Source organism: Epithele typhae (assembly GCF_022376455.1).
Source record: "Epithele typhae strain CBS 203.58 chromosome Unknown BXZ73scaffold_155, whole genome shotgun sequence".
NCBI classification, from domain to species: Eukaryota; Fungi; Basidiomycota; class Agaricomycetes; order Polyporales; family Epitheliaceae; genus Epithele; species Epithele typhae.
The window spans coordinates 22,996-45,179 of NW_025954346.1; the positions used below are offsets into that span (position 1 = coordinate 22,996).

Consider the following 22,184-nt stretch of genomic DNA (forward strand, 5'->3'; position numbering starts at 1 on the left):
CCGGCCCCGAACACGGGTTCAACCACACGCCGATCGACAGGATCGCGTAACCGCCAGCGATCCCCTGTCCAGGCGCAAACGGTCACGGGAGCGGCGCGGCGCGTCAGACGATCGGGCGTGCCTCCGAAGCGTGCCCGCTCGCCTGTACGTGCACGGGTGGCCGAAACGTGGGGGTGCGCATGTGGGGCGTACATATGCGTCCACACCTCGTCGGGGCGGGTTGATGGCCCCCGCGCGCGTGACCGCGCCTTCCGAGGGTCCGGGCGGCGCGTGGGGGACCCGGGAGGGTGTCGATGACGTTTGGGTGCGAGGACAAAAGGGAGAGTCATGGCACAGCTGTGCACGCGGGGGTGCGAGGGTGCGCATGATAGTTTGGAGCTGTGCCGGGCGTCGGCGAGTACGTACGTGCGTACGTCTTCGTGGCAGAGGCCGGCGGGAGCGCGTCCCGCTCCGAGCTGCGGCCTGCAGGCTTAACCCCCGTGAGCAGTCAGGTGCGCCCCCGGGTCGCCAGCGTGCGCCCTTGGCGACGGCCGGGCGATGCGCAGTGGGCCGTGGTGCGTGGGGTTGTCTGGGGTTGTTCACCCGCGGATGGGCCGGCGTCCGTCCCGACCTTCCGCCCCGCTAGCACCCTTCCGGTCGCGATTGACCCCGACGCGACGCCTTGCCAAACCGGTCGCTCGCAGGTACGCTCGCGGGCGACGAAACGCAAGATCGACAGAGGAGATCCAAGGTTAGGAGTGAAACATACAGTGCGAGGTGCCCGAGGGGTGTCCGGCACCCCTCTCCGTCACCGTACGGCGCCATGTCGATCGTCTCGAGTAGATATCACGGGCGCGCGAGCGCGGCCTGCGGGCGGGACTCGGGAGTCGGCGCCAAGTGGCGGGCGCGATCGCGGTGCGTGTCGCGCGCCGCGAGATCCCCAGAGCATTCGCGTTCTCCGGACGCAGGGCCGGGTTGCCGGGCGGTGGGATCGCCGGAAGGGCGTTCGTGCGGTGGAGGCCCTTGATGGGGGTCGGAGTTCGTGATCGGGGTAGGGGAAGCAGGGAGACGCACATGTGGGTGAGGAATCCCCGGCTGGAGCCTGGAGTGCGCGCAATCAATCAATGAGCATTCTGCGTCCTGACGCGGATGTGACGGGGAATAGGATGACGACGGTCGGAGAGGACGTCGGGGCGCGCAAGGGACACGGCGCGAAGCCAGGGAGAAGGTCAGAGAGAAGGTCAGAGTTTGGCATGGGGAAGGAGATGCTGCGAGGTGCTGGGCGCTGGGCAACGAACGTTGTTCGCCCACCGCGGGGAATCAGTGCTTGCGGCACAGGACATATGGTCAGCAGCGGCGAGCGCAATCTGCCGGCGAAACCTGTTTGCGATGGAAGGAACGCCGGATGTCGGGAGCCAACTTCGGATCGTCTCCCGCAATGATCCAGTTCCTAGAGAGGCGATACGTGAGCTGCAGGTTCGCTACAGTCACCTGGTCTTCCGTTCGAAGGCATCGTACTGTTGGGATTGTAGCACCGATGGGAACACCGCCTTTGATGGCTGTCCCGTGTGTCTGGCGCGAGCGAAGAGCCCAACCTTCGCGGTCGTCGGACGATTAGAGATCGAGGCCGGTGCTTCAGCCCGGTCAACACCAATCGCGGGTACGAGTCGAGATCCGGCTTACCCAACGCGAGCTCCGAGAGCGGCTCGCCCCTCTGGCTCCGTGCTGGGCATGGGCCCCGCAGATGCAGAAGGGGCGAGTCCCATGGGCGAGCGTGGGCGCGGGTGGCAAGCGAGGTCAGCTGACGGGGCGGCGCAGCAGCGCGGGGGCTGCGAGGGCGGGCATGAGAATGCGAAACGGGTCTCGCAGCCGCTCGAGGCGGCAGGCGGTTGCCAGACGGAGGGCGAGAAGGCGGGGAAGGTGCGAACGGCCATCTGCCGAGAGGAGGTGCCCCGCGTTCGCAGACACGCTTACGGCACCCGTGCGGGGTCGGTGCAGGGTGGCGCGGCGGAGGCATGGCGGGCGCGTGGTGGCACGAGAGCAGCCCGCGGTCGATGGGTGCACCTCGGAGGCGGAGGGGTCCGGGCGGACCGCGCTGGGGCGACTCGTGAGCTGAGCCAGGCCGGAGCGCGGACTGGGTGCTGGTGGGCGAGTGGCGGGTTGGAGGCCGCCCGGGTGGAATATATGCGCTCTCGCTGGGGACAAACATCGATCTCTGACCGAATCGATGGCAAATTTGGCGGACGAGCGTGTGCGGGAGGCACCGCCGGCCGGAGCCCACTTCCCGGCAGCATCCAGCACGTGGGCCCCGGTGTCTCGGGCGAGTGCGGGCGGACCCTCCATCACCGCCAACGAGCTCTCCACCGCGCCCTTGCCCGCGCGCCAGCACCCGTCCGCCTTCTCATCCCAACCGCCATCCATGGCCACCCCCGCCTGTTAGGCCGCAGCCCTCCCTCGTCCACCCAAGGCTCCCCCGCGGCCCAGTGCCCGCCCTTGCCCAGCCCCTAGCCTCGCTGCAAGGCCGCTCTCCATCCCTCCCCGCTCTCCCTTCCCATTCATCCACTTTCGAACCGGCCTCGCAGCCCTCCGCCCCTCTTCTTTTCCTCCTTCTGCCCCCCTTTCCAATGACAATGCCCGTCCCCCCAACCCTCACGAGCTACCTCCCCGTCCTCCTCGTCTCCGTCACCCGCAACGCCGTCCCTGACGACTCGTCCTTCGATACCCAGCCCGAAGGCCAGGTCGACTACCTCTCCCATGACTGGAAGGAGGAGGACGTGTGGCGTTCTTGGCGCAGTATGACCCGCCAGAAGAACGCCATCGCCAACGGGATGCGTCTGGAGAACGCGAGCTGGCGCACCTGGTGGAAGCAGCGCAACAACCTCAAGACAATCAGCCCCGAGACTCTCAATTGGTGTGTTCCTTATATCCTTCCACACCCTTCATCTCCCGTATCGTGTCCCACAAACATGAGGAGCTGCTACGCGTCCGATAACGCTCCTCATGCTCTCTCCCAATGCCCCTTCCGTGCCCCTTCTGTGTGCTGACCTGCTCTCAGGCTCAAAGACTCGGACGTCACTTGGCTCTACGGGCCTCTTCACATCGGCAACGACTGGACGGATTACTCCCAACGCAAGCTCCCCAAGGGTCTCGCCGCCATCCAGCGTAAGACAAGCACCGACGCGCTCCCGGGCCCGTACAAGATCAATACCACCCCCACCGCTCAGCCCACAAAGCCTATCCTCAAACGCCGTAGCATCAGTCAGCTGCTTTCCCTCCCCGCAAGTTCCTTCTTTGCCCAGTGCGACAGCGACGAGGAGGATTGCGATTACCTTCAGATCGAGCCATGCAGTGGTACGCCCTCTTCACGACCGAGTCTCGTTCACACCAGGAGCGACTCGCACATCGCCGTCCGCGGCCGCCCATACCGCAAGGTTTCGCCCCCTCGCATCATCGCAGAGGAAGTAGAGCCCGTCGTGAGCCTCTCCGCACCGTCACAGGCCCCTGCCTCAAGCGACGCGTCAGGCTCCGCAGGGAGCGACCAGGATCTTAGCGGGCAGTCGAGCACCGAAGGCCCAGTCAAGAAGAAGCACATCAGCTTCAACACGTTTGTGGAGCAGTGCATCGCGATCGAGAAGCCCAAGCCCATGCGTTCCTCGACTGGTTCGTCGCGCGGCAGCAGGGTGTTCGACGCATACGATGATGGGTCAGTGGCACACCCTCCTACGGCGACTGCTACTGACCACTGCCACTCGCACCTCACCCTTCTCAGGTACGACTCTGAGCTCGGGTACGATGGCGAGTTTGACGAGCCTGCGCTCTACTACTTCAATGATAACGCTGTCATCGGCTCCGACTCTGAGGACGAGGACGATGACGATGGCCTCATTATGCAGACCGCCTCCTCCCGGTCCCGGACGAACTCGATATCGTCAATACGCAAAGCGTCGATGGCGTCCACGCTCACTCTGGATCCTTCTGCGCCTTCACGTCCTCGACCCCCTCTGGTTCGCCGCGCTTCAACAGATAGGGAACACTTCACCATCGCGCCCATCGCGCCAACGCTGTTGAAAAGCACTGGAGTCGGCAACGAGCTCATGCCATTACGGGAAGGCAAGGCCCTCGACTCGCCGAATGACGTTGATCTCGTCTACGTGCCCAACGCCGGTCACTTCGGCGTGTCGGGTACCCCCAGCCATGAGGACGTCTACCACCACCGCGAATCTTACTTCAGCGTCGGCACCACCCGGTCGTACCCCCGCTCTCCACTCCCCCGATCTCCCGCCCCCGGCTCTTCCCCACACATGCCTAGCGTTGGTATGCCGCCCGAACAGTCGCAGGGCGTGCCAATAGCGCGGAACACATCCGAGACGTTCTTCGCTTCCCATCAGGTGAACGAGTCTCCGATGGACATCGACGATTCACCTGTCGAAGGCGCCTACGACTACTTCGGTGGCCCCGACCTTGGAGAAGATTTCAGCTACCCTCACGGTCAACGGAGAGTACGGAGAGGTGACGTTCGGAATGATGACAGCGAGGTGGTGCGGTATTCTGAGGATGGTGCGGCCAGCGCAGGTATCGAGAGGAATGACAGCTGGAGACCAAGTCCTGCCGACTCTCCCAGTGGCGGCAACGTGGACATGCCTGTGGTGGTCGTGAACGAGGTCAACGGTGCGGTTGAAGAGCGGCAAGAGCGTTCGCGCGAGAGCAGTCCTTCGCGCTCACCTCAGCTTCGCCGGCTACCAGAGCCACAACCGGACCTTGCGTCTTCCCCATCATTAACTACCTCCGCCGCTATCCCCGTCCCCATGCATCGCCCGTCCCCATACACGCACATCGCTTCGTCGGCTTCCGCAACTGTCACTCATCAGTCAATGCCTCCGTCAAGTATCTGCGCCGACTCCTCCCTCCTTTCCCCGCCCGACATGGACTCTGCTCGTGGCCGCACAATACATGTCTCGCCCTCGGTCAGCGGCAGCACGACCACCGGCTCCTCATCCTATCACTCCTCCGACTCTCGCTCGGGCTCGTCCTCCCGTGGACGGTCATCGACGCGCAACTCGTCGTTCTCTGACCGCGAACGGTCGGGGAGCCAGGGTGAAAGCCGCTCAAGGAGTCGTAGTCGCGGGACGAGCTCGCCTCTCGGCAGCATCTCTCCCACCGGGAGCGCCATCGGCATCGTCGCCACATCTGGGGCGGTCATCGTGGGCGGTCGCACCCGCGGGCGGGACGCAGACCGCTCGGGTCGCAGGAAAGGCAGCGAAGAGGAGCGCGGAAGGGAGCGCGCGGGCCGCCGGCTGGAGAACGGTGCGAGCGCGAGCATGAGCCCGCCCAGTCTCGTCTCCTCCCCTGCACGCGGCAACTCGGACGAAAGCCCGGTGTTCCAGTCGTACTCCCCGTCGCTCGTCGCGCGCTCGGGCTCCGGCAAGTCCGTGCCCAGTCCGCCGTCGTCGGTTTCGGGCTCGAGCACGGAGACGGCGAGCGTGTCGACGATCGGCCCTGGGGATGTGCAGGCAGGTATGACCACTCCTACTGCAGCCTCATGGACTTCAGCTACGCCTCAGACGGAGGACGCCGACAATTCGAAGATGTCAGTGGAGCTCGCCACGCCGAAGAAGCCAACCCTGCCGTCCCCGATCGAGGAGGAAGAAGAGGAGGAAGAGACGCTCCGGTCAAGACAGCCCACGCCCGCGAACTCCCCCGTCGCTGCGTTCCGAATCGCAGTGCCCCCCGCTCAGAAGGCGGCCCCCGTGTCGTCGCCCGTGTCTGCTTCCCACGAGCCCTCTCCGTCAACATCCCGCACGTCGACGTCGACGTCTTTCAAGAGCACCGACGACTCCGACCCCGCGAGTCCGGTGTCTCCCGACTCGCCCAAGCGGTCGAGCGGTGGACGGCATCCGAGCAGGTCGCAACGGGTGTCATTCGACGGGATGCAGGAGCAGGCGGGGACGCTTGTCAACCGCGCGGCGGAGATCGTGCAGAGCGCAAGGGGGTTCTTGGGCTCCATCTGGAGTTCGCATCCCGGGCAGAACCAACCCGCTGCGTGAGTGCTTCCTGTGTCCTCTCCGCCACGACCTCCACGACCACATTTTGCTCCGGCTCTCTCTTCATTTATTTGAATATGCGTATGGCACGATTACATGTCACCGTCCCCGTCCCCGCCTCAATCTCCGCCGTTCATCTGTTCACGTTCGCATCTGCACATTCGCCGCAATCTCCCGTCCAGTTCATATTACACCTACATGCCCTGCGTTTTTGCACATAATCACGCCCGCCGCACGCCGCGGCCGGCGCGCTGTTCACTCGCATCCCCCCAATTACCACATTACTTGCCAGACGCCCCCTCTGGGTCTACATAGTATACCGTACGTGTATTCTCGCGCAGCCGACGTCCTGTTGTCCCGGACCATCCGTCACATGTGTAGTCTGTATCATGCGTGCTCGGGCTCCTCCCCCATCTCTCCGTCTGGTATCCAGTGTCTGGTGTTTGGTAAATGTCCTCTCTCCTCTCGCTCGTCATCCGCTCTTGGGCGCAGTCTGGTTCGCAACGGCGTTTCTCTCTTCTCCCTCTCGCACTCGCTCCCGCGGGGCCCGAGCAGCCCCGTCCCACGCACATGCAGCATCTTGCGCACGACCTCCCGCACTCACCCCCGTCCACACCCCTCACGTCCCCCCTCACCCTCCCCTCCGTACATACCGTATAGCGCGCCGCGTGCCCTGCCCCGCCCCGTCCGTGTATCCCGTACGCCCGTGTCTCCGTCCCCGTCCCCCCCGGTCTGCTCTACTACCGTCCTACGTACTAGTCTTTTTCCTCTGGCGCGCGCGCCGCCCCGGGCGCAACCCTCCGCTTGTCTTATAGATGTATTTGTGGTGTACATACTCTAGTACTCAATGGCGACCCGGTCCAAATGGCTCTCCCCTTTTTCTTTTACACGTTCCGCTCGCGTCTGCGTTCTCGAAGTGCCCTCAGATCTCGATCCTGGGCGGGAAAAGCTACAGTGGTCAGGTCACCGGCCGGCGCTCGTTCCGGACCACGAACGCGCTTCGGCGGTGCTCGACAGTGCTTGCGATGTCGTTTGATAATTAAGCTCCGGACGATCGAGCGTATGTGCCGAGACGGTGCGAGACGTTCAAAACGTTCGCGTTCACGATCAGATGCTGTGCGCTCGCGGCGCTGCAGTGGGTCCACATGTGCTGACCGCAGCGCGCCGGGCGGCAGTGCGGATAGCCTGATGGACCGGTCACCGAGGGGTTTCCCCGCTCGACGACCATGATGCGTAGCGTATCGCAGGGTGAGAACCAGTTCAGTCGACTTGCAAGGATGTGCATTGTAGACCGTCAGTCAAACAGATGATGTAGACCAAGGCCAGGATATCGGAATAGACGATCTAAAATTTGTCATATTCCGGTTATAGCCCCATTCGAACGTTGACAGTAGCCGGACCAAAAGGCAAAGTATGAGGCTCTTATGACCACCGCAGGGGTCGAACCTGCAATCTCCTGATTACCCTCTCGTAGTCAGACGCGTTGCCATTACGCCAGGCGGCCGGTGACAATGTTGAGCGATTGTTGGTGGTGTATACATGAATGTCACTGCGTTCAGCGGCATAGCTGATTAATCGATTGCTCCTTAGCACACACGTAGCGTACCGCCTACCATAGGCTCGGCCCTAAGGGCGTTAACGGGAATACAAAAAAATCGATGCTCGTGAGTCGTCGGGCCCGGAAGCTTTCCTGCTTGCCCATACATCTATGTCATGTCTGCTGATAGAATCATCTCTGCGAACCAGCACCCCCCAAAAGCAGCCGGACACCCATTCCACAAACCAAATGCTGACTGCATCATCCGTTCCGTCGACCTCGTCGAGTTCCGCGTTCATCAATGTCAGTCCGACCGTTCAGATAAGTGCTGGCACTCGCCGAGGCATCGCCCATTGTTCTCCGACATGCTCTCATTGCCACAATCCCTGATACAAAAACCGGACAACCTCAGCACCACAAGGACGCCTCCCGTCAAAAACGCCCCCGAGGACAACAAAACGCCGCGGCATCACCGCGTTGGCGCACATTGTATTGTGCACGCATGCATGATGTAGGCGCCAGTGGTCATTGTCGGTGGACGACGGACCGGAACCTTGCAACGTGGTATAGAGCGTTTATCATTTCGACGGTGCTGCGGTAGACCGGGTTGGCCAGCGCGCCAGTGGTCGTGTGGGACAAGAGGTCTCTTGAACGCCATCCTCCCTCCAAGTGCTTGCCGGGCCGAGTACCCAGTCTGTCATTTCCGTCTACTCATCCAGTGCTCATAGGATACTCACTTCGACGTGACAAGGTCGTCGCACAATGCCGCAGTCTATCGTAGACTCGCCCCTTCCTACCAAGAAACCAACTCCGCGCAAGGCTGAAGCCCCGTTCAATCGCGAAGACGCCGACTTCATCATCCGCACTAGTGACAAAGTCGACTTTTACGTTCATCGCCTCATCATCTCTCTCGGATCTGGCCTCTTTGAAGGCATGCTCGCCCTCCCGCAGCCGCAAGGGACTGATCTCAAACAGCCATTTGTGGATGTCGTGGAGGATAGCAATACCATGGACGCCTTCTTGCGCTTTCTCTACCCAGTCCAGGATCCCGCGATATCTACGTTCAAGCTCCTTCGCAGCGTCATCGAGGCGGGAAGGAAGTATGACGCGCCCCAAATTTTGGCTGAAATGCAGAAGGTGCTCGCTCACAAACAGTTCTTCTCCGGAGATCCAGTGCGGGTCTTCGCTATCGCCTGTCTCTTCAATATGGAAGAACTGGCCCAGGATGCGGCGATCGAGGCAGTTGTCACTGGGCGCGTACTAATAGGACATAAGTGCGAAGACTTGGACGATATCCCGGCGGCATCGTATCATCGTCTTCTACAACTCAACAAGAGACCAGTGTCGAAGGTGAAGGGGAAGGCTGCGACTGTGGATCCCTCAAAAATTGGCCCATTTTGCGGCCGAGCGGTCCTCCCTCATCCTCCACCGATCTTCACTACTAGAAGACCGCCCCAGGAGGTTGCTTCCGAATTTGCGTTAGCTCCGGCATCCCACCCGCCAGATCTCGTCCTCAAGACGAACGACGACCATTCGTTTCTCGTGCATGAAGTTATCATCCGATTTGCCTCCCCATCCCTTCTCTCCAACCTTTCACCAGTCGATACCGTCGGCCAATCATCTAATGACATTCCAGACACGCCGAAAATTCCTACCTATATCATTCCTGAACCCGCCGATGTTACCCGTGTCCTCCTTAAGTGGTGCTACCCCTCTTCTCCTTCTCCCCCAGCAATAACCGGAAAACGTTACCTCGACATCCTCCGCGCCACCAGGAAATATAGTTTTTACAAAGCCGAAGCAGACCTGCGCTCGACGTGGGACCGCTACATGATATCGGCACCGCTTGAATTCTTCTTCGCCGCAGCGCAGTGGGGCTGGCAGGAGGAGGCGCAGGCGTGCGCGCGCGAGCTCATCGACACCAAGGACGACCTGGCGGACATCGAGAAACTCTACACATCCGAAATGGAGACGATCACGGCCGATGTCTACCGAAGCCTGCTTTCCTACGTGGACAGGTGCTCGGCTGCGGCGTCAGCGCGTATGAAGACTGGCCAGATACCGACTCTTCCCCTGCCCCCCGCCTCTGTGCGGAACAGCGCGCTGTTCACTGGCGACCGTCAAGTCCTTCCCTTGAGCACACACTGTGACTTTTCGTTGGAGAAACCCGTGTTGTATTTGGAGGAGTTGCTGCATGCGGTGCGACGGAAACCGTCAACGTTGATGGTCATCGACATGGCAAGAGGTCGTCCGGTCCAAACCGGCCCTGCTGGCGCCAAGTTTCTCGTCGCTCTTTGCCGTGCCTCCACCGGCTCGGACACCACGGAGAGGGTGATGGAGTGGGGCATGAAGTTTTTGGAAGGTTACGGGAACAGACTAAAAGATGCGTTGTCCGAGGTATGTTTGGTCTTCGTTGCTTGCCATGGATTCATGTACTCGTACGTTAACATGCACGCCGTCCAGGTAACGCTGGAACTTCCTCCCGCGCGCTGCGCTGCGTCATGAGTAGTCCCGGCTCGACAGCAAAGCGGACGTCCACCAGGTGAAGCTCATGGTGCGAGGGGTGGATACGCGTAGGCGGATGAACTTGAGCTGCAAGGAAGGCGGTCGAGAATCAATGAGGACGAGGGATACCGAGAGCACGACACATCAAGACAGCGCGACAGAATTGCGAGAGACATTTGGAGTGTACTGTATCTCGGAGCGAATCGAGACACGGTCGTATATCAAGTCGTGACAAGTGTCCCTCGCACCGGCGACGACGCCTCACACCTTCGTCCCACCGCGCATGTGCTCGAAAAACCCCATCCGGTCCCAGTCCCCAGGAGTCTGTCTCTCGCGTACCCATCCGATCCGGTCCTGCGTGAGTCTGCGACGCGGACGAAGAGCGAGCCGTCGAGCACGTCCCCCCGCGCCCGCAAGCGCGGCGAAGTCGGCGGGGACGCGCCCGCCGTAGACCGTCGCCCCGTGCAGGAGCGCGCGTGCGATCTTGCAGAGGTGCTCCGCGGGGTGGACGAGCGTGCTCTGTACGAGTGGCAGCCACAGGTTCGAGGCGGCGTCGCCGGGCGTGAGCGTGATCGCGTGCGGAACGGCGGGAGGGAGGGGTGGCACGGGGGTTGCGGTGGTCGCGGCGTAGAAGCCGGAGAGGTCGATGAAGGTGGGAAGGAATATGGACGAGGTGACGAGGTGCATGCTGCGCCGGTGTGCAGGGTGATTAGCGAGGCGTGCGAAGACGGGAGAGAATGAGGACGCACAGGAAGAAGTCGGCGTTGAACTTCTTGAACGGCGAGTTTTCGCGCGCGACCGGGCGGCTGCCGATCCTGTAGGCGATCGCGTGCGTCCGGATGAGCAGCTCGACCATGGTGGACAGGATCTCGGGCGTCGCTCTGGAGATCTGCGACTCCCGCGGCGAGCGCGTCGACAGCGTTGTCGACCTTGGTGTTGACGTACACGAAGAGCTGGCCGACGTTGAGCGGAGCGTCGAAACCTCGAGGCCAGAAGTGGAGTTTGCAGACAGGCAGCACGCCAACATCGGCATACATGGCTTATGTAACGACGTTCTGTGAAGTCCATGTTATGGAAATTGATGCGTCGCGAACAAAGACGAAACAGAGGGAGGAAATTTCAGCTAGAAGGCGTTGAACGACGGCCCTGCTGTTACAATGGATACGGAGGGGCGAGATGAGCCGCAAGGAAATGTGTGAGCTGGAACACCATACTCGTGTGGAGTATATGAGGTGCCAACGTTAAACTGAAGAGAAGTTAGCGACATACTCTGCCAGTATAGCCCCCGTTGAGCAGATGTCTTGGGAATGGAATAGCCCTGATATGTTTGCCGGAGTTCATGATGACCCGAGAAAGTACTACAACAGAAAAACTTCAGGGGCCATAGACATGTCGTCAGAACGATATGGTACTCACCCGCAGGCTCACAGTGCGAGGGGGACGTCGCACAGACACCCATCAGCTCGGCACCTGATCTGGCGGAGAGATGGATAGCTTCTTAGCTTTCCAAGCACACTTGGCAATATCAGTTGCAGTGAGATTGGATTCGGGAACCGGGCGCCATGTAAGGGTATGATAAGAGCAGTATCATTGTGGGTGCTGAGTGGGACAGCCTAGGACTAGTCCATCGACTTCTTCTACCGCTTCCCACACACCTACACCACGGTGAGCGAACCTCCGACCCATGATGCATGAACGCTGCCAGATCCACGCGGTGCATCGCAGACGGCGCGCCAGACCTTCTGCGACACTTCGCTTGACGTGGTGCTCGGGAGGCGAGGCAGGCTGCATGGCCACTGGTGGACGTACTGCGTGGAACTCCGAGGCCGCGGGACTTCCAAGTTCCAGAGGACAGTCACAAACCCGTTCGAAGGTCGACGCTCCGCCCGGACACGCGCTCCGACGCCGTTCCGTTCAACAGAAGACGCGCCGTTGACGACTGTAAGGGCATATTGAGAGCGTTGCGGACAGCGGACCTGTGCAGTGCCCGAGCTGAGCCCTACAAGGCAGGAAAAGCTTGCGGGGGGCGGGGCGCGCCACCGGTCCACATTGATGTGCACGAGGATAGGGCCGAGAAGTGAAAAAGGGCCTGCCGGAGGCTCTAGACGAGGGCATGGTGTGATGTGTGAGGCGCGAAGGGAAACTCGTGTCGTAAATTGGAGTCTGGTCCAGCGAAGAAGGGGGAACGTGCTGTATGCGGGGCCGCAGAAGTGATAAGGAGGACGTACAAGACCGAAACATGCTGGTCGAGGTTAGTGACGATACGGCATAGAGCACGGAGACAGGAGCGTGGCCGCCACGGAGCTTGTCCGGATGATCGGTTGCGCTATTGTTCAAACATCTGGCTGGGGTGCGGTGCGACATGGTGGGCGATGGATGGGCTGAGATGTGGACGGCGCGCAGAGAGAGGGAGACGAGGCGGAAAGCAAAGCACGACGTCGTCCGATGTCTGTCGATCAGTGGGCGCCATTGCGGGGCGAGCCAATGGGGAGGCCCAGCCGGGCGCTCACCCTCTGGCCGGCGCGGTGGTACGACCGACGAGAGATCAGAATAATAGCCGGCCTGCCTCGTCTCATCCCGCGTTTTTCTATAAAACGCCTAACCCTCCCTCCTTCTCCACCTCCAACCTTCCTGTCCTCCTCTCGCGCCCGCCTAAAACTCGCCCTCAACGGACGCTACCCCCGCACGAACATGACCGTCCCCATGAACGCTTCCACCAGCCAGGACGTCGCGCCCGCTGCGCGTCCCTCGGACGTCGGTATCCTCGCGATGGAGATGTACTTCCCCCGGCGTGTACGTGGCTCTCCCCTGCTCTCGCGTTGGACGCGCGAGCTCATCCGTGCATACAGTGCATCTCCGAGGAGGAGCTCGAGGAGTTCGATGGTGTCTCCAAGGGCAAGTACACCATCGGTCTCGGCCAAAAGTACATGGCCTGCTGCGACGACCGCGAGGATATCAACACCTTCGCGCTTACTGGTGCGTCGCGTTCATCCGCGCTTGCCCCCTTGGACGCGTCTGACGCGTCCGCGCGCGCACACAGCTGTCACGGGCCTGATCGAGAAGTACAACATTGACCCCAAGTCGATTGGACGCATCGACGTCGGAACCGAGACCATCATCGACAAGTCCAAGGCAACCAAGACCGCTCTTATGGACTACTTCGCCGACGCGGGCAACACCGACGTTGAGGGCGTTGACTCCAAGAACGCCTGCTACGGCTCCACTGCCGCCCTCTTCAACGCCGTCAACTGGGTCGAGTCCGCCTCTTGGGACGGCCGCAACGCGATTGTTGTCGGTGGAGATATTGCCATCTACGCGGAGGGCAGCGGTCGCCCAACTGGTGGTGCTGGTGCTTTCGCGATCCTCATTGGTCCCAATGCACCCCTCCCGCTTGAACGTGAGTGTCTCTTTGATGTCGGATGTCGCCCGGGGCGGAAAGAGCTGGGCGGACATGAAGGAGAGGGCGCGCGCGGCACCACTTGTGCAGCCGAATTTCGGATCCTCTGAGCCGCCCTGCCTTTTCTGTGCCCCGATGTTCATTTGTGAATGTGCAACTCACTGATTATTCCTTCGCAGCCATCCATGGCACGCACATGGCGAACACGTACGACTTCTACAAGCCCAAGCTCGGCTCGGAGTACCCCGAGGTCGACGGCCCGCTCTCCATCTCCACGTACATCTCCGCGATTGACGCCTCTACAAGGCGTTCCGCACCAAGCACGCCAAGGCGAAGAAGGCACAAGGCCTCTCCGGCCCTGCGTTCTCCCTCGCGGACGTCGACTTCCCCGTCTTCCACTCGCCGTACGGCAAGATGGTCAGAAGGCGCACGCCGCCTCGTGTACAACGACTTCATCGCCAACCCCGACGCCCCCAAGTACGCGAACGTGCCCGACCGCGAGGCGTGGCTGCGCAGCCGTACAAGGCCTCGCTGACGGACAAGAACCTCGAGAAGACGTTCATGGCGATCGCCAAGGCCGACTACGACACCACGGTCGAGAAGGGCATGCGCTGCGCGCGCCGCTGCGGGAACATGTACACCGCGTCGCTCTACGGCGGCCTCGCGTCGCTGCTCGCGTCCGTCGAACCCGCGGAGCTCAAGGGCAAACGCATCTCGATGTTCGCGTTCGGCTCCGGGATCGCGTCCTCGTTCTTCACCATCAAGGTCAAGGGCGACACGTCCGAGATCCGGGCGAAGCTGGACCTCGTCGCGCGCCTGGAGAGCATGAAGCTCGTGCCGTGCCAGGAGTACGTCGACGCGCTCACCCTGCGCGAGAAGAACCACAACGCGGGCTCGTACGTCCCCGAGGGGTCGCTCGAGAACATCTGGCCTGGCGGGTACTACCTCGAGAGCATCGACAGCAAGTACCGCCGCAAGTACGCGCGCCGCGAGAAGGCATGAGGTTCCCCTCCCTCTTCCTGATCCCTCCTCCTTTTCCCCTGGCGCTCACGGCTCTTACCCCTCACTGCTGCTATCGACCGTCGCATTTTATATAGCCCATCTCACGCACATCCGCACTCTCATCCACACCGTAATGTTGCTCTGCCGCGCTGCACCCGTCGTCGTGGGCGCGGATGCTGTAGGACCGGAACTTTAGATATACGCTTGTACGAATACCTTACGACAATTAAGCTACTAGACGCGCCGTCGATGCTCGACATGGGTGTTGGGATTTGAGCGATGCACGTCTGTAATCGGAATGTTAGTTCACGACAGTGCTTCGCCACTGGGTGTACGTCGGGGATTCTCAATCCGCATTCGAGTGCGCACTACTTTTATGTCTCGCGGACGTTTCGGATCACTGTCACTGAGCTGCCGACATCCGTCATCCGTTCTCACTGGCACACTCGCTCGTGGTAAATGGGCTGTCGGACGTTGATTCCCGACCTCTCTACATAGCCGCGCCTTCCACTGACCTCGCCCCGAGTATACCCGTAGCTAGTTCCCTCTCATGTATCTGGACGACGACCAAAGAGGCCATTGTGGCCGTCGCCTGCAAGACCCCACTAAGTCCCTTTCATCCACCGATAGTGAGCTTCACCTGTAGAGATGGCAAATTAGTCGCGCATGCAAGAACGCGAGAGAAGAGGGATCTTACGTTCGCGATCGCCTCGTTGAGAGCAGCAGGCAGCGTGTCTTCGACGTCATACAACGCGGAGAATAAGCGACGGACTTGCGAGCCGATGGTGTCCAGCCAAGGTGGAGACGGACAGCTCGTCATCAGCTGACGAACCGTGAAGGACGGCCTGGACCGGTTGGGCCCTACGGATGGTACGGTCACTTCAAGACGGGAGGCCAACCACTTTTGCGCTGGCCTGGCGAAGTCATGGCCATAGTCGTAGCCCTGAGGGCCGCTGTAAACGAGACTGGAAGGCCGTGTTTGGCGGATGAAGGCGTGGTTGATGCGATCCAAGGTCGCTTGGAGGGCATGCGAGACATCGAGGTGATATCGCAGTAGATGATGGTAAGCGGACGCGGAGACGTTCTCCATGCTCCTACTGTAGGCCTCCTCAACGACTGATGAATTCAAAGACCCCCGTGCCGCCTGAAGGATATCTGCGTGATCAAGATTGTGTTCTACGGCGGCGAAGTAGGCGTGAAAGGGAGAGAGCACAATCGCCCTGCTCCACATGAGTGTGACAGTGGGCCATATCCTGTTCATCCCAAGTTCGCGCGTTGCCTCGAGGACCGAGACCATCCGATTAACGTTCCATGTGACTCCGTCCGGGGCCCCTTGGTACACGAGCTCAAGTATGTCGATAAAGGCAGAAGAAGAAAGGGTGTTGGTGGAGTAGATGGGAAGGGGTGGAGCTTCGGATTGATTGTCATGAGTGGCCGGGTCAGGAGTGAGGTGAGGCATGTGAAGCGCAATCATGAAGGCGTGAGCCTCGATGGTGACGTCGTCGGAGCACTTGACAAGTGCATCGGGTTGGGGGGAACGTGGAAGGATGGAACGGGCACGTGTCAACTGCTCTTGATGGAGGGCGGCTACGGACGCTTCTGCCTCCAGCGTGAGATTGCCAGTCATCACGTTGGGAGGTCCGGTCGGATGAATTGAAGGAGGATCGATAGTGAAGGATCCGATGCGGCCTCGAACATACTGGCGAAGACGGGAATACATGCCCGCGGTCACGCCCTTTAGTAAGGCTACGGCCACTCCGCGCCCCTCTAGCATGGCTTCAAGGACTGATATGTCGCCAGGCCTGTTTCCCCGATTTATGATATCGTTGGCCGCTTGCAAGGCGAGATCGTCAAGACCAGATTGACATGCGATGGCCCACACTTGCAGGGGATGTTTCGGGATGGAAGCAGCGAGGGAAGGTGTAAGATGCTCTATCAGCCATTCCATGTCGTATTTCAGTGCGGCCCGGAGGACGGGGACGATATCCGTGAGCGCGCTCAGGACGGGTTTTGTCACCGGATAGCAGATTAGGAGGAGATTGCGAAGGGCGATACTGTCCTCAGTTACAACGACGATGGGTTGATCCGTTTGGGGGGAGGCCTCGTTGGAATGTGGCTGGGGTAGAGAGAACATGTCGGCGAAGACGGGGGAGGCATGGAGGAGGATGCCGCGGTGTACGCGGAAGTCAACATGATCGGCGCTGCGTAGGATGATATCCGCAGAGGGCTCATCGAAGGGGGCTTCCGCTTGAGTGGCCTGTGTCTGCACCGGGGCATTCTCTGTCATGGCGATGGGGGTGGTGCGGGGTGCGGGATGGACGATCGGAAAGGATGGGAGTGCCGCAAGAGCTGGGGGCACTGTGCTGCGGTAGCGCGACAGCGATTTGACCTGGACAAGGGTGGGTACATTACGTCCGGCACCCTTTCTTGGGGTATGCTGTACCCAGGAAGAATACGTATGAGAAAGTTGGTACGGCCTGCACAAAGAGGCTCCCCAGACGACGATGTTTGTATGCTGGGCACTATGCAGCGGCGATCACGAGGTGCCGCCGCTCAGCGCTGACAACTGGCCACAGTTCAACGAATCGCTCTCGCTGACGAGTATATCCAAGGATCATCGGTAGAATCACCATCTTCGGCTCCTCATGCCACTACATCCCGTTCGACTGTTTTACATACACAAGCAACGAGCTTCGAAGCATATCATTCGATTCTGTGGATTATCGCGCACCGCCGCCGCCAATGACGCCGGACCGTCTTATAAGATAGTGATCTTCACCTGTGGAAATGGCGGATCAGTCGTAGTCCGTGACGCACACCAGAAGGAAGAAAGCTGACCTTGGCAATCGCTTCGTCAAGCGCAGCAGGAAGAGCGTCTTCGAAAGCGTGCAAAGCTACGAAGAATCGACTCGCTTGTTGGTCATGCCACTGAGTCGACGGTGTGGTCAAAATTTTGCGGATTGACAGTGTCGACCTGATTTGACTCGGGCCTATGGTAGGGACTGGCACTTTCAGGTATTTGGTCAACCAACTCTGCGGCGTCTCCCGGAACAGAGAGCCATAGGGCGGCCCTATGGACAGTGTGTCATTGGTCCACGTTTCCCACATGCGCTCTAATGGCCCTTGCAAGGCTTGCGATACGTCGAGATGGTATTGCAGCAGGTAATGATAAGCCAACGCGGGACTCTTCTCCATGCTCCTGCTATATGCTTCCCCGACGTCCGACAGTGACAGTGTCTCCCGCGCCGCTTGTTCGATATAATGGTGATCGAGGGCATGCTCCACGGCTGAAAAGTATGCGTGGAATGGAGAAGTAGCGACTGTCCTCTTCCACATGAGCGTGACGATGGGCGTGATCCTATCCATGCGATATTTGCTCGTCGCGGCAATGACGAGGACCAGCCTGTCAATGTCCCAGGATACGTTTGTGTCTCCTTGATACACGAGTTCAAGGACGTCGACAAGGGTAGAAGAAAGAATGTCCATGCCATAAACAAGGTGGGATGAGTCGCTGGAGTGATCGGGTACAGTAGTAAGGTCCGAATCGAGGTGCGGGATGTGAAGCGCCATCATGAACTTGTGGACCTTGACAGTGATGTCGTCCGAGCACTTCGCAAGGGCGTCTGGGGAAGGGAACCGTGGAACGATGGACTGGAGCCTCGCGGCCATAGCCTTGGTTTTGCGCTTGGCGCTCTTCGAAGTGGAGGTCGATTTGGTTTTGTACCAAGGGGGATCGATGGAGAAAGATGGAAGGTTGTTCTGGACGTACTGGCGGAGACGCGAGTACATGCCCGCACTGACACCATCGAGTACACCAAGACTCTGGGTCTTCAGCATGTTGTCGAGTCCCTGACTTTCCGACTCCGCGCATCGTTTGATCTCCACTGCAGCCTCCCTAGCAAGCTGATCGAGACCCGAGCGACATGCGACAGCCCACACTTGTAGCGGGTACTTCGCGATGGATGCGGTAAGGAAAGTGGTAAGGTGTGTGATTGGCCACTTCATGTCGTATTTCAGCGCGGCCTGAAGGACGGGGACGATATCTGTGAGGGTCGACAGGACGGGCTTTTCCAATGGATATATGATCACGAGGAGGTGGCGGAGGGTGATGCTGTTCTCGGTGACGTCGATGATCGGGAGATCCGCTTGAGACTTGTCCTCGGCGCGACGTGGCTGAGGTAAAGAGAACATGTCGGCGAAGAAAGGGGAGGCGTAGACCAGAATGCCGCGGTGTACACGGAAGTCAACGAGGTCGAGGTCGAAGGATGATGTCGGCGGTGGGTACTACATCAAAGGGGGATCCGCGACGGTTGGCATTCTCGTCTTGGGGCGTCCTCTTCATCGCGGTAGAGTGATGGGGGTGGGGGGACGAGTCGACGGGAAGGGTTTACCGTGCTGCGGTAGCAGCGCTAACGATTGTCTGGACATGGGCAATTATATCCTGTCATTCTCTCACGGAAGATGAGAATGGCGCACCTAATATATACAATATCTTGCAGACCATCCCGGTAACGACTACATGCTCACTTGCACTGTTCCGAGCTCCTGACCCTCATACTGCAAAAATCAGTACACCATGGTATAGTACCTGAACTCACGACACAAGTGACTCACTTTTTGTGACCAAAGAGCTTCGTTGACTTCACCCGTCAAGAGTAGGATGATGCCGGACGGAGTAAGACAGAAGCGAAGGAACACCGTGTTAATTGGAGGCAGCGTGAGGAAGGAGGCGCAAGTGCTAGCAAGCGCTCACTGAGAGGGACGGGTTCTTCTGAGTCGAGACCCGATCACCCGCCGTCGCCGCACCCGCGCCGCTACCGGCGTACTACGCAGTAGCTTTGAAGTTTGCCCGGAGTTAGCCTTTCTCTCTTAACCCCTCATACACAAAATGCCGCGTCCACCATCCCCCTCAATACCGGAAAAGGAGTTCGTCTACGCGCTCAAGCAGTCTCTGCGTCTTGACGGGCGTGCCATGCTGGAGATGCGTCCGCCCACCCTCCACTTCGGCCCAGAACTCGGCTGGGTCGAGTGCACGATGGGCAAAACACGGTAAGTAAGGGCTCTCGCTGCGCGCATCCTCGCGCTGACCACGTACAAAGTGTCCTCGCGCAAGTAGATGGTAAGATGGTCCGCCCCCCACCCGAGCGGCCTCTCGAGGGCATGCTCACCATCCACTCCGAGCTCTCCCCAATGACAGCAAACGAGTACGAGCCCGGACGGTAGGTACGTGCGCGCGCCGCGTCTCCCTGCACACCTCTGACGGCGACGACGTGCGGTGCAGACCGTCGGACCAGGAGGCGACCCTCACGCGCATGCTCGACAAGGTCCTCCGCCGGAGCGACGCGGGAGAGCCTGTGCGTGCTCGCGGGGCAACGGGTGCGTCTCTCCGCTCTCCCTCGTTCTCCCGCGCGCTCGCTCAGACTAGTGGCTGGTGGGGCGGCAGGTGTGGCACATCCGGCTCACGATCCACGTCCTCGCCGACGCGGGAAACATGGTCGACTGCGCGTGCCTCGCCGGCATCGTCGCGCTCAAGCACTTTCGGAGACCGGAGGTCGAGGTCGAGGGCGAGGAGGTCACGGTGGTACGTGTGTCCCACTCTTCTCATCCCCGTTTTCTTTTTCTCGCTATGCTCCCACACTTCAAGCTCACAACCCCCGCGCATACACCCAGCACCCCCCATCAGAACGCGCCCCGGTCCCCTTGTCTATGCCCCACACGCTCTTCGCCTTCACGTTCGCGTTCTACCCGGACCCGGAGACCCCACCGCTGCTCGACCCGTTACGCCTCGAAGAAACGCTGAGCGAGGGACTGCTCACCATCGCGCTCAACGCGCAGCGGGAGCTCTGCATGGTCCAGAAGGCGGGCGGGACGCCGCTTGCGCCCGATGAGGTGCCGCGCGTCATGGGCGTCGGCGTGGCACGCGCGAAGGAGCTCGACAAGATCGTAGAAGCTCGGCTCGCGGAGGATTGGAAGGGGAGGAATGTGGAGGTGCGGTAGCGCATTTTCTGCAGCGGGCGCCCTCCAAAAACACACTCGGTAACAGTTGTTAGAATGGTGTTTACAACTCGATTAGATGGACTCTTACTTACTCTTACTTACTATTCGTACTCCGCTCGGCCGCGCCCGCGCTCGTGTCTATCTCGCGCTGGCGCTTGCGCTTCTCTCCTCAGTCGTCTCTCCATTCCGACTGAGGTATGTCTCCTACGGTACTCTGTCTACGACACATGTACTTACGTCGCCCATAGCACTCGCTCACTCTGCGTGCTATTAGGTATGATATAATTAGTCGTCTCTCCATTCCGACTGAGCACTCGCTCACTCTGCGTGCTATTAGGTTATGAGCCCTGCTGCTCGCCAATAGACGCGAGAAGCTCATCGTCGACGGATCGAGGTCACCGGCTCATCCAGCAACCTTAAGCCCGCGCTCGACAGTTCGCGCGGCGCTCACGATCTCCACGATCAAGGTTCCTTTCTCACCGGCTTATGCCTACGGCGTCCGGATCGACTACGCCGCCTCCCACGACAAACTCCCGCGCTCCCTCTCCGCAGATGTCTACGCCCGGATCGACTCCTCTCTGGGCACCTGCGCGGGAGGCGAAGGATGTTCTCCCATCCGAAAATGCGAAGCTTGAAAACGAAGCGGGGTACCTGGGTTGGCAGCTGATGATGATGAGGGCGTTCAAGATCGGAGGAATGGTCGATGTGGTGAGTGGTGCCGAGCAACGCCCCACCTCTGCGAACGGCGCTACCGCCGACCAGATCGCTATCTGGGGGCAGAAGGACGACCTCGCCGTCGGCTACATCCTCCGCTCGCTTCACGGTCGCCTCATCCCCTCCATTGCCGACAAGGACACCTCCGCAGCCATGTGGGCTACTCTCAAGCAGCAATACGGCCGCACCTCCCACTCCTCCCTCACGATGTGGTTCAAGACTATCTACACCCCGCTCGCCTCCGTCCACGCGTTCGATGCGCACGTCCTCGCCTTCCAAGAGGCCATCAATCACCTCACCGCGGGCGAGGTCAAGCTGGACGACATCGGAGCCGCTGCCGGCATGTTCGTCGCCACTCTAGTCGACGTCCCTGGTGAAGGCACGGCCTGGAACGCCTGGTCCGCCTCCCTGATCGTGAACAAGGACACGAAGCTCGACAACGTGATCGCGAGCGCGCGCAACGAGCGCCGTCGCGTCCTCGGACACCAGCCCACTTCCACCGGGTCCGGCGACTCCGCGATGTCTGTCGAGGCCGCCTTCGCGGTCATCAATCGGAACGCGAGCGCACGCGGCCAGAGGCCCCTCTGCAGCTACTGCAACCACCTCGGGCACGTCTTTGACACGTGTTACAAGCGCATCAACGGGGAGTCACCCGCGTCGAGCAGCGGGAGTGGGAACAGGGAGCGGAAGCGGAAGAAGAAGAAGGGGAAGGAGAAGGCAAACATTGCGGATGACGACTCGGGATCGGGGTCCGACAGGGAGAGCTCGAACGTTGTAAGCAAAGAAAACGCACTTATTGCATTTGTTTCCAACTACGCCCCCCGTCCGACCACCTCTCCTGCCGCATGCGACTCCGCGTTCTCGACTCGAGCGCGTTCGACGTCCTCGGCACCATCCGTCATCATCGACTCCGGTACCTCCTCTCACATCCACGCTAGACGCTCCGATTTCATCGACGTCAGGCCTAGCTCGACCACGATCCGCGGTTTCGGGAACGGCAAGGCTACTATCG

The 22,184-nt window shown here is 60.4% G+C and overlaps 6 protein-coding genes and 1 non-coding gene across 7 annotated transcripts; 4 read left to right on the top strand and 3 right to left on the bottom strand.

Moving 5' to 3' along the window:
• Positions 1–2,609: 2,609 nt before the first annotated feature.
• Positions 2,610–6,023, top strand: BXZ73DRAFT_108335 (uncharacterized protein; the record flags this gene model as incomplete). Its single annotated transcript, XM_048017136.1, has 3 exons — positions 2,610–2,890; positions 3,035–3,682; positions 3,749–6,023. The coding sequence occupies 3 exons, from the start codon at positions 2,610–2,612 to the stop codon at positions 6,021–6,023; spliced, it is 3,204 nt and encodes a 1,067-aa protein (XP_047871188.1).
• Positions 6,024–7,445: 1,422 nt separating this feature from the next.
• On the bottom strand, positions 7,446–7,524 carry BXZ73DRAFT_t212. The gene has a single exon. It is a non-coding gene; the product is annotated as a tRNA-Arg (tRNA).
• Positions 7,525–8,319: 795 nt separating this feature from the next.
• Positions 8,320–10,062, top strand: BXZ73DRAFT_108336 (uncharacterized protein; the record flags this gene model as incomplete). Its single annotated transcript, XM_048017137.1, has 2 exons — positions 8,320–9,954; positions 10,021–10,062. 2 exons carry the CDS (start codon positions 8,320–8,322, stop codon positions 10,060–10,062), a joined length of 1,677 nt encoding a protein of 558 aa, XP_047871189.1.
• Positions 10,063–10,323: 261 nt separating this feature from the next.
• Positions 10,324–10,749, bottom strand: BXZ73DRAFT_57423 (uncharacterized protein; the record flags this gene model as incomplete). Its single annotated transcript, XM_048021582.1, has 1 exon — positions 10,324–10,749. The coding sequence occupies one exon, from the start codon at positions 10,747–10,749 to the stop codon at positions 10,324–10,326; it is 426 nt and encodes a 141-aa protein (XP_047871190.1).
• Positions 10,750–12,753: 2,004 nt separating this feature from the next.
• Positions 12,754–14,461, top strand: BXZ73DRAFT_83053 (hydroxymethylglutaryl-CoA synthase; the record flags this gene model as incomplete). Its single annotated transcript, XM_048023850.1, has 5 exons — positions 12,754–12,855; positions 12,912–13,038; positions 13,103–13,459; positions 13,639–13,709; positions 13,766–14,461. 5 exons carry the CDS (start codon positions 12,754–12,756, stop codon positions 14,459–14,461), a joined length of 1,353 nt encoding a protein of 450 aa, XP_047871191.1.
• A 616-nt stretch (positions 14,462–15,077) lies between these two features.
• On the bottom strand, positions 15,078–18,715 carry BXZ73DRAFT_57413 (uncharacterized protein; the record flags this gene model as incomplete). The annotated part of the gene is made up of 3 exons (XM_048021579.1): positions 15,078–16,702; positions 17,494–17,670; positions 18,316–18,715. Coding segments are annotated over 3 exons (2,202 nt in total), but the record flags the coding sequence as incomplete, so codon positions are not given.
• Positions 18,716–19,349: 634 nt separating this feature from the next.
• Positions 19,350–20,458, top strand: BXZ73DRAFT_108341 (ribosomal protein S5 domain 2-like protein; the record flags this gene model as incomplete). Its single annotated transcript, XM_048017138.1, has 5 exons — positions 19,350–19,510; positions 19,561–19,680; positions 19,743–19,815; positions 19,887–20,042; positions 20,132–20,458. 5 exons carry the CDS (start codon positions 19,350–19,352, stop codon positions 20,456–20,458), a joined length of 837 nt encoding a protein of 278 aa, XP_047871193.1.
• Between the last annotated feature and the right edge of the window lie 1,726 nt (positions 20,459–22,184).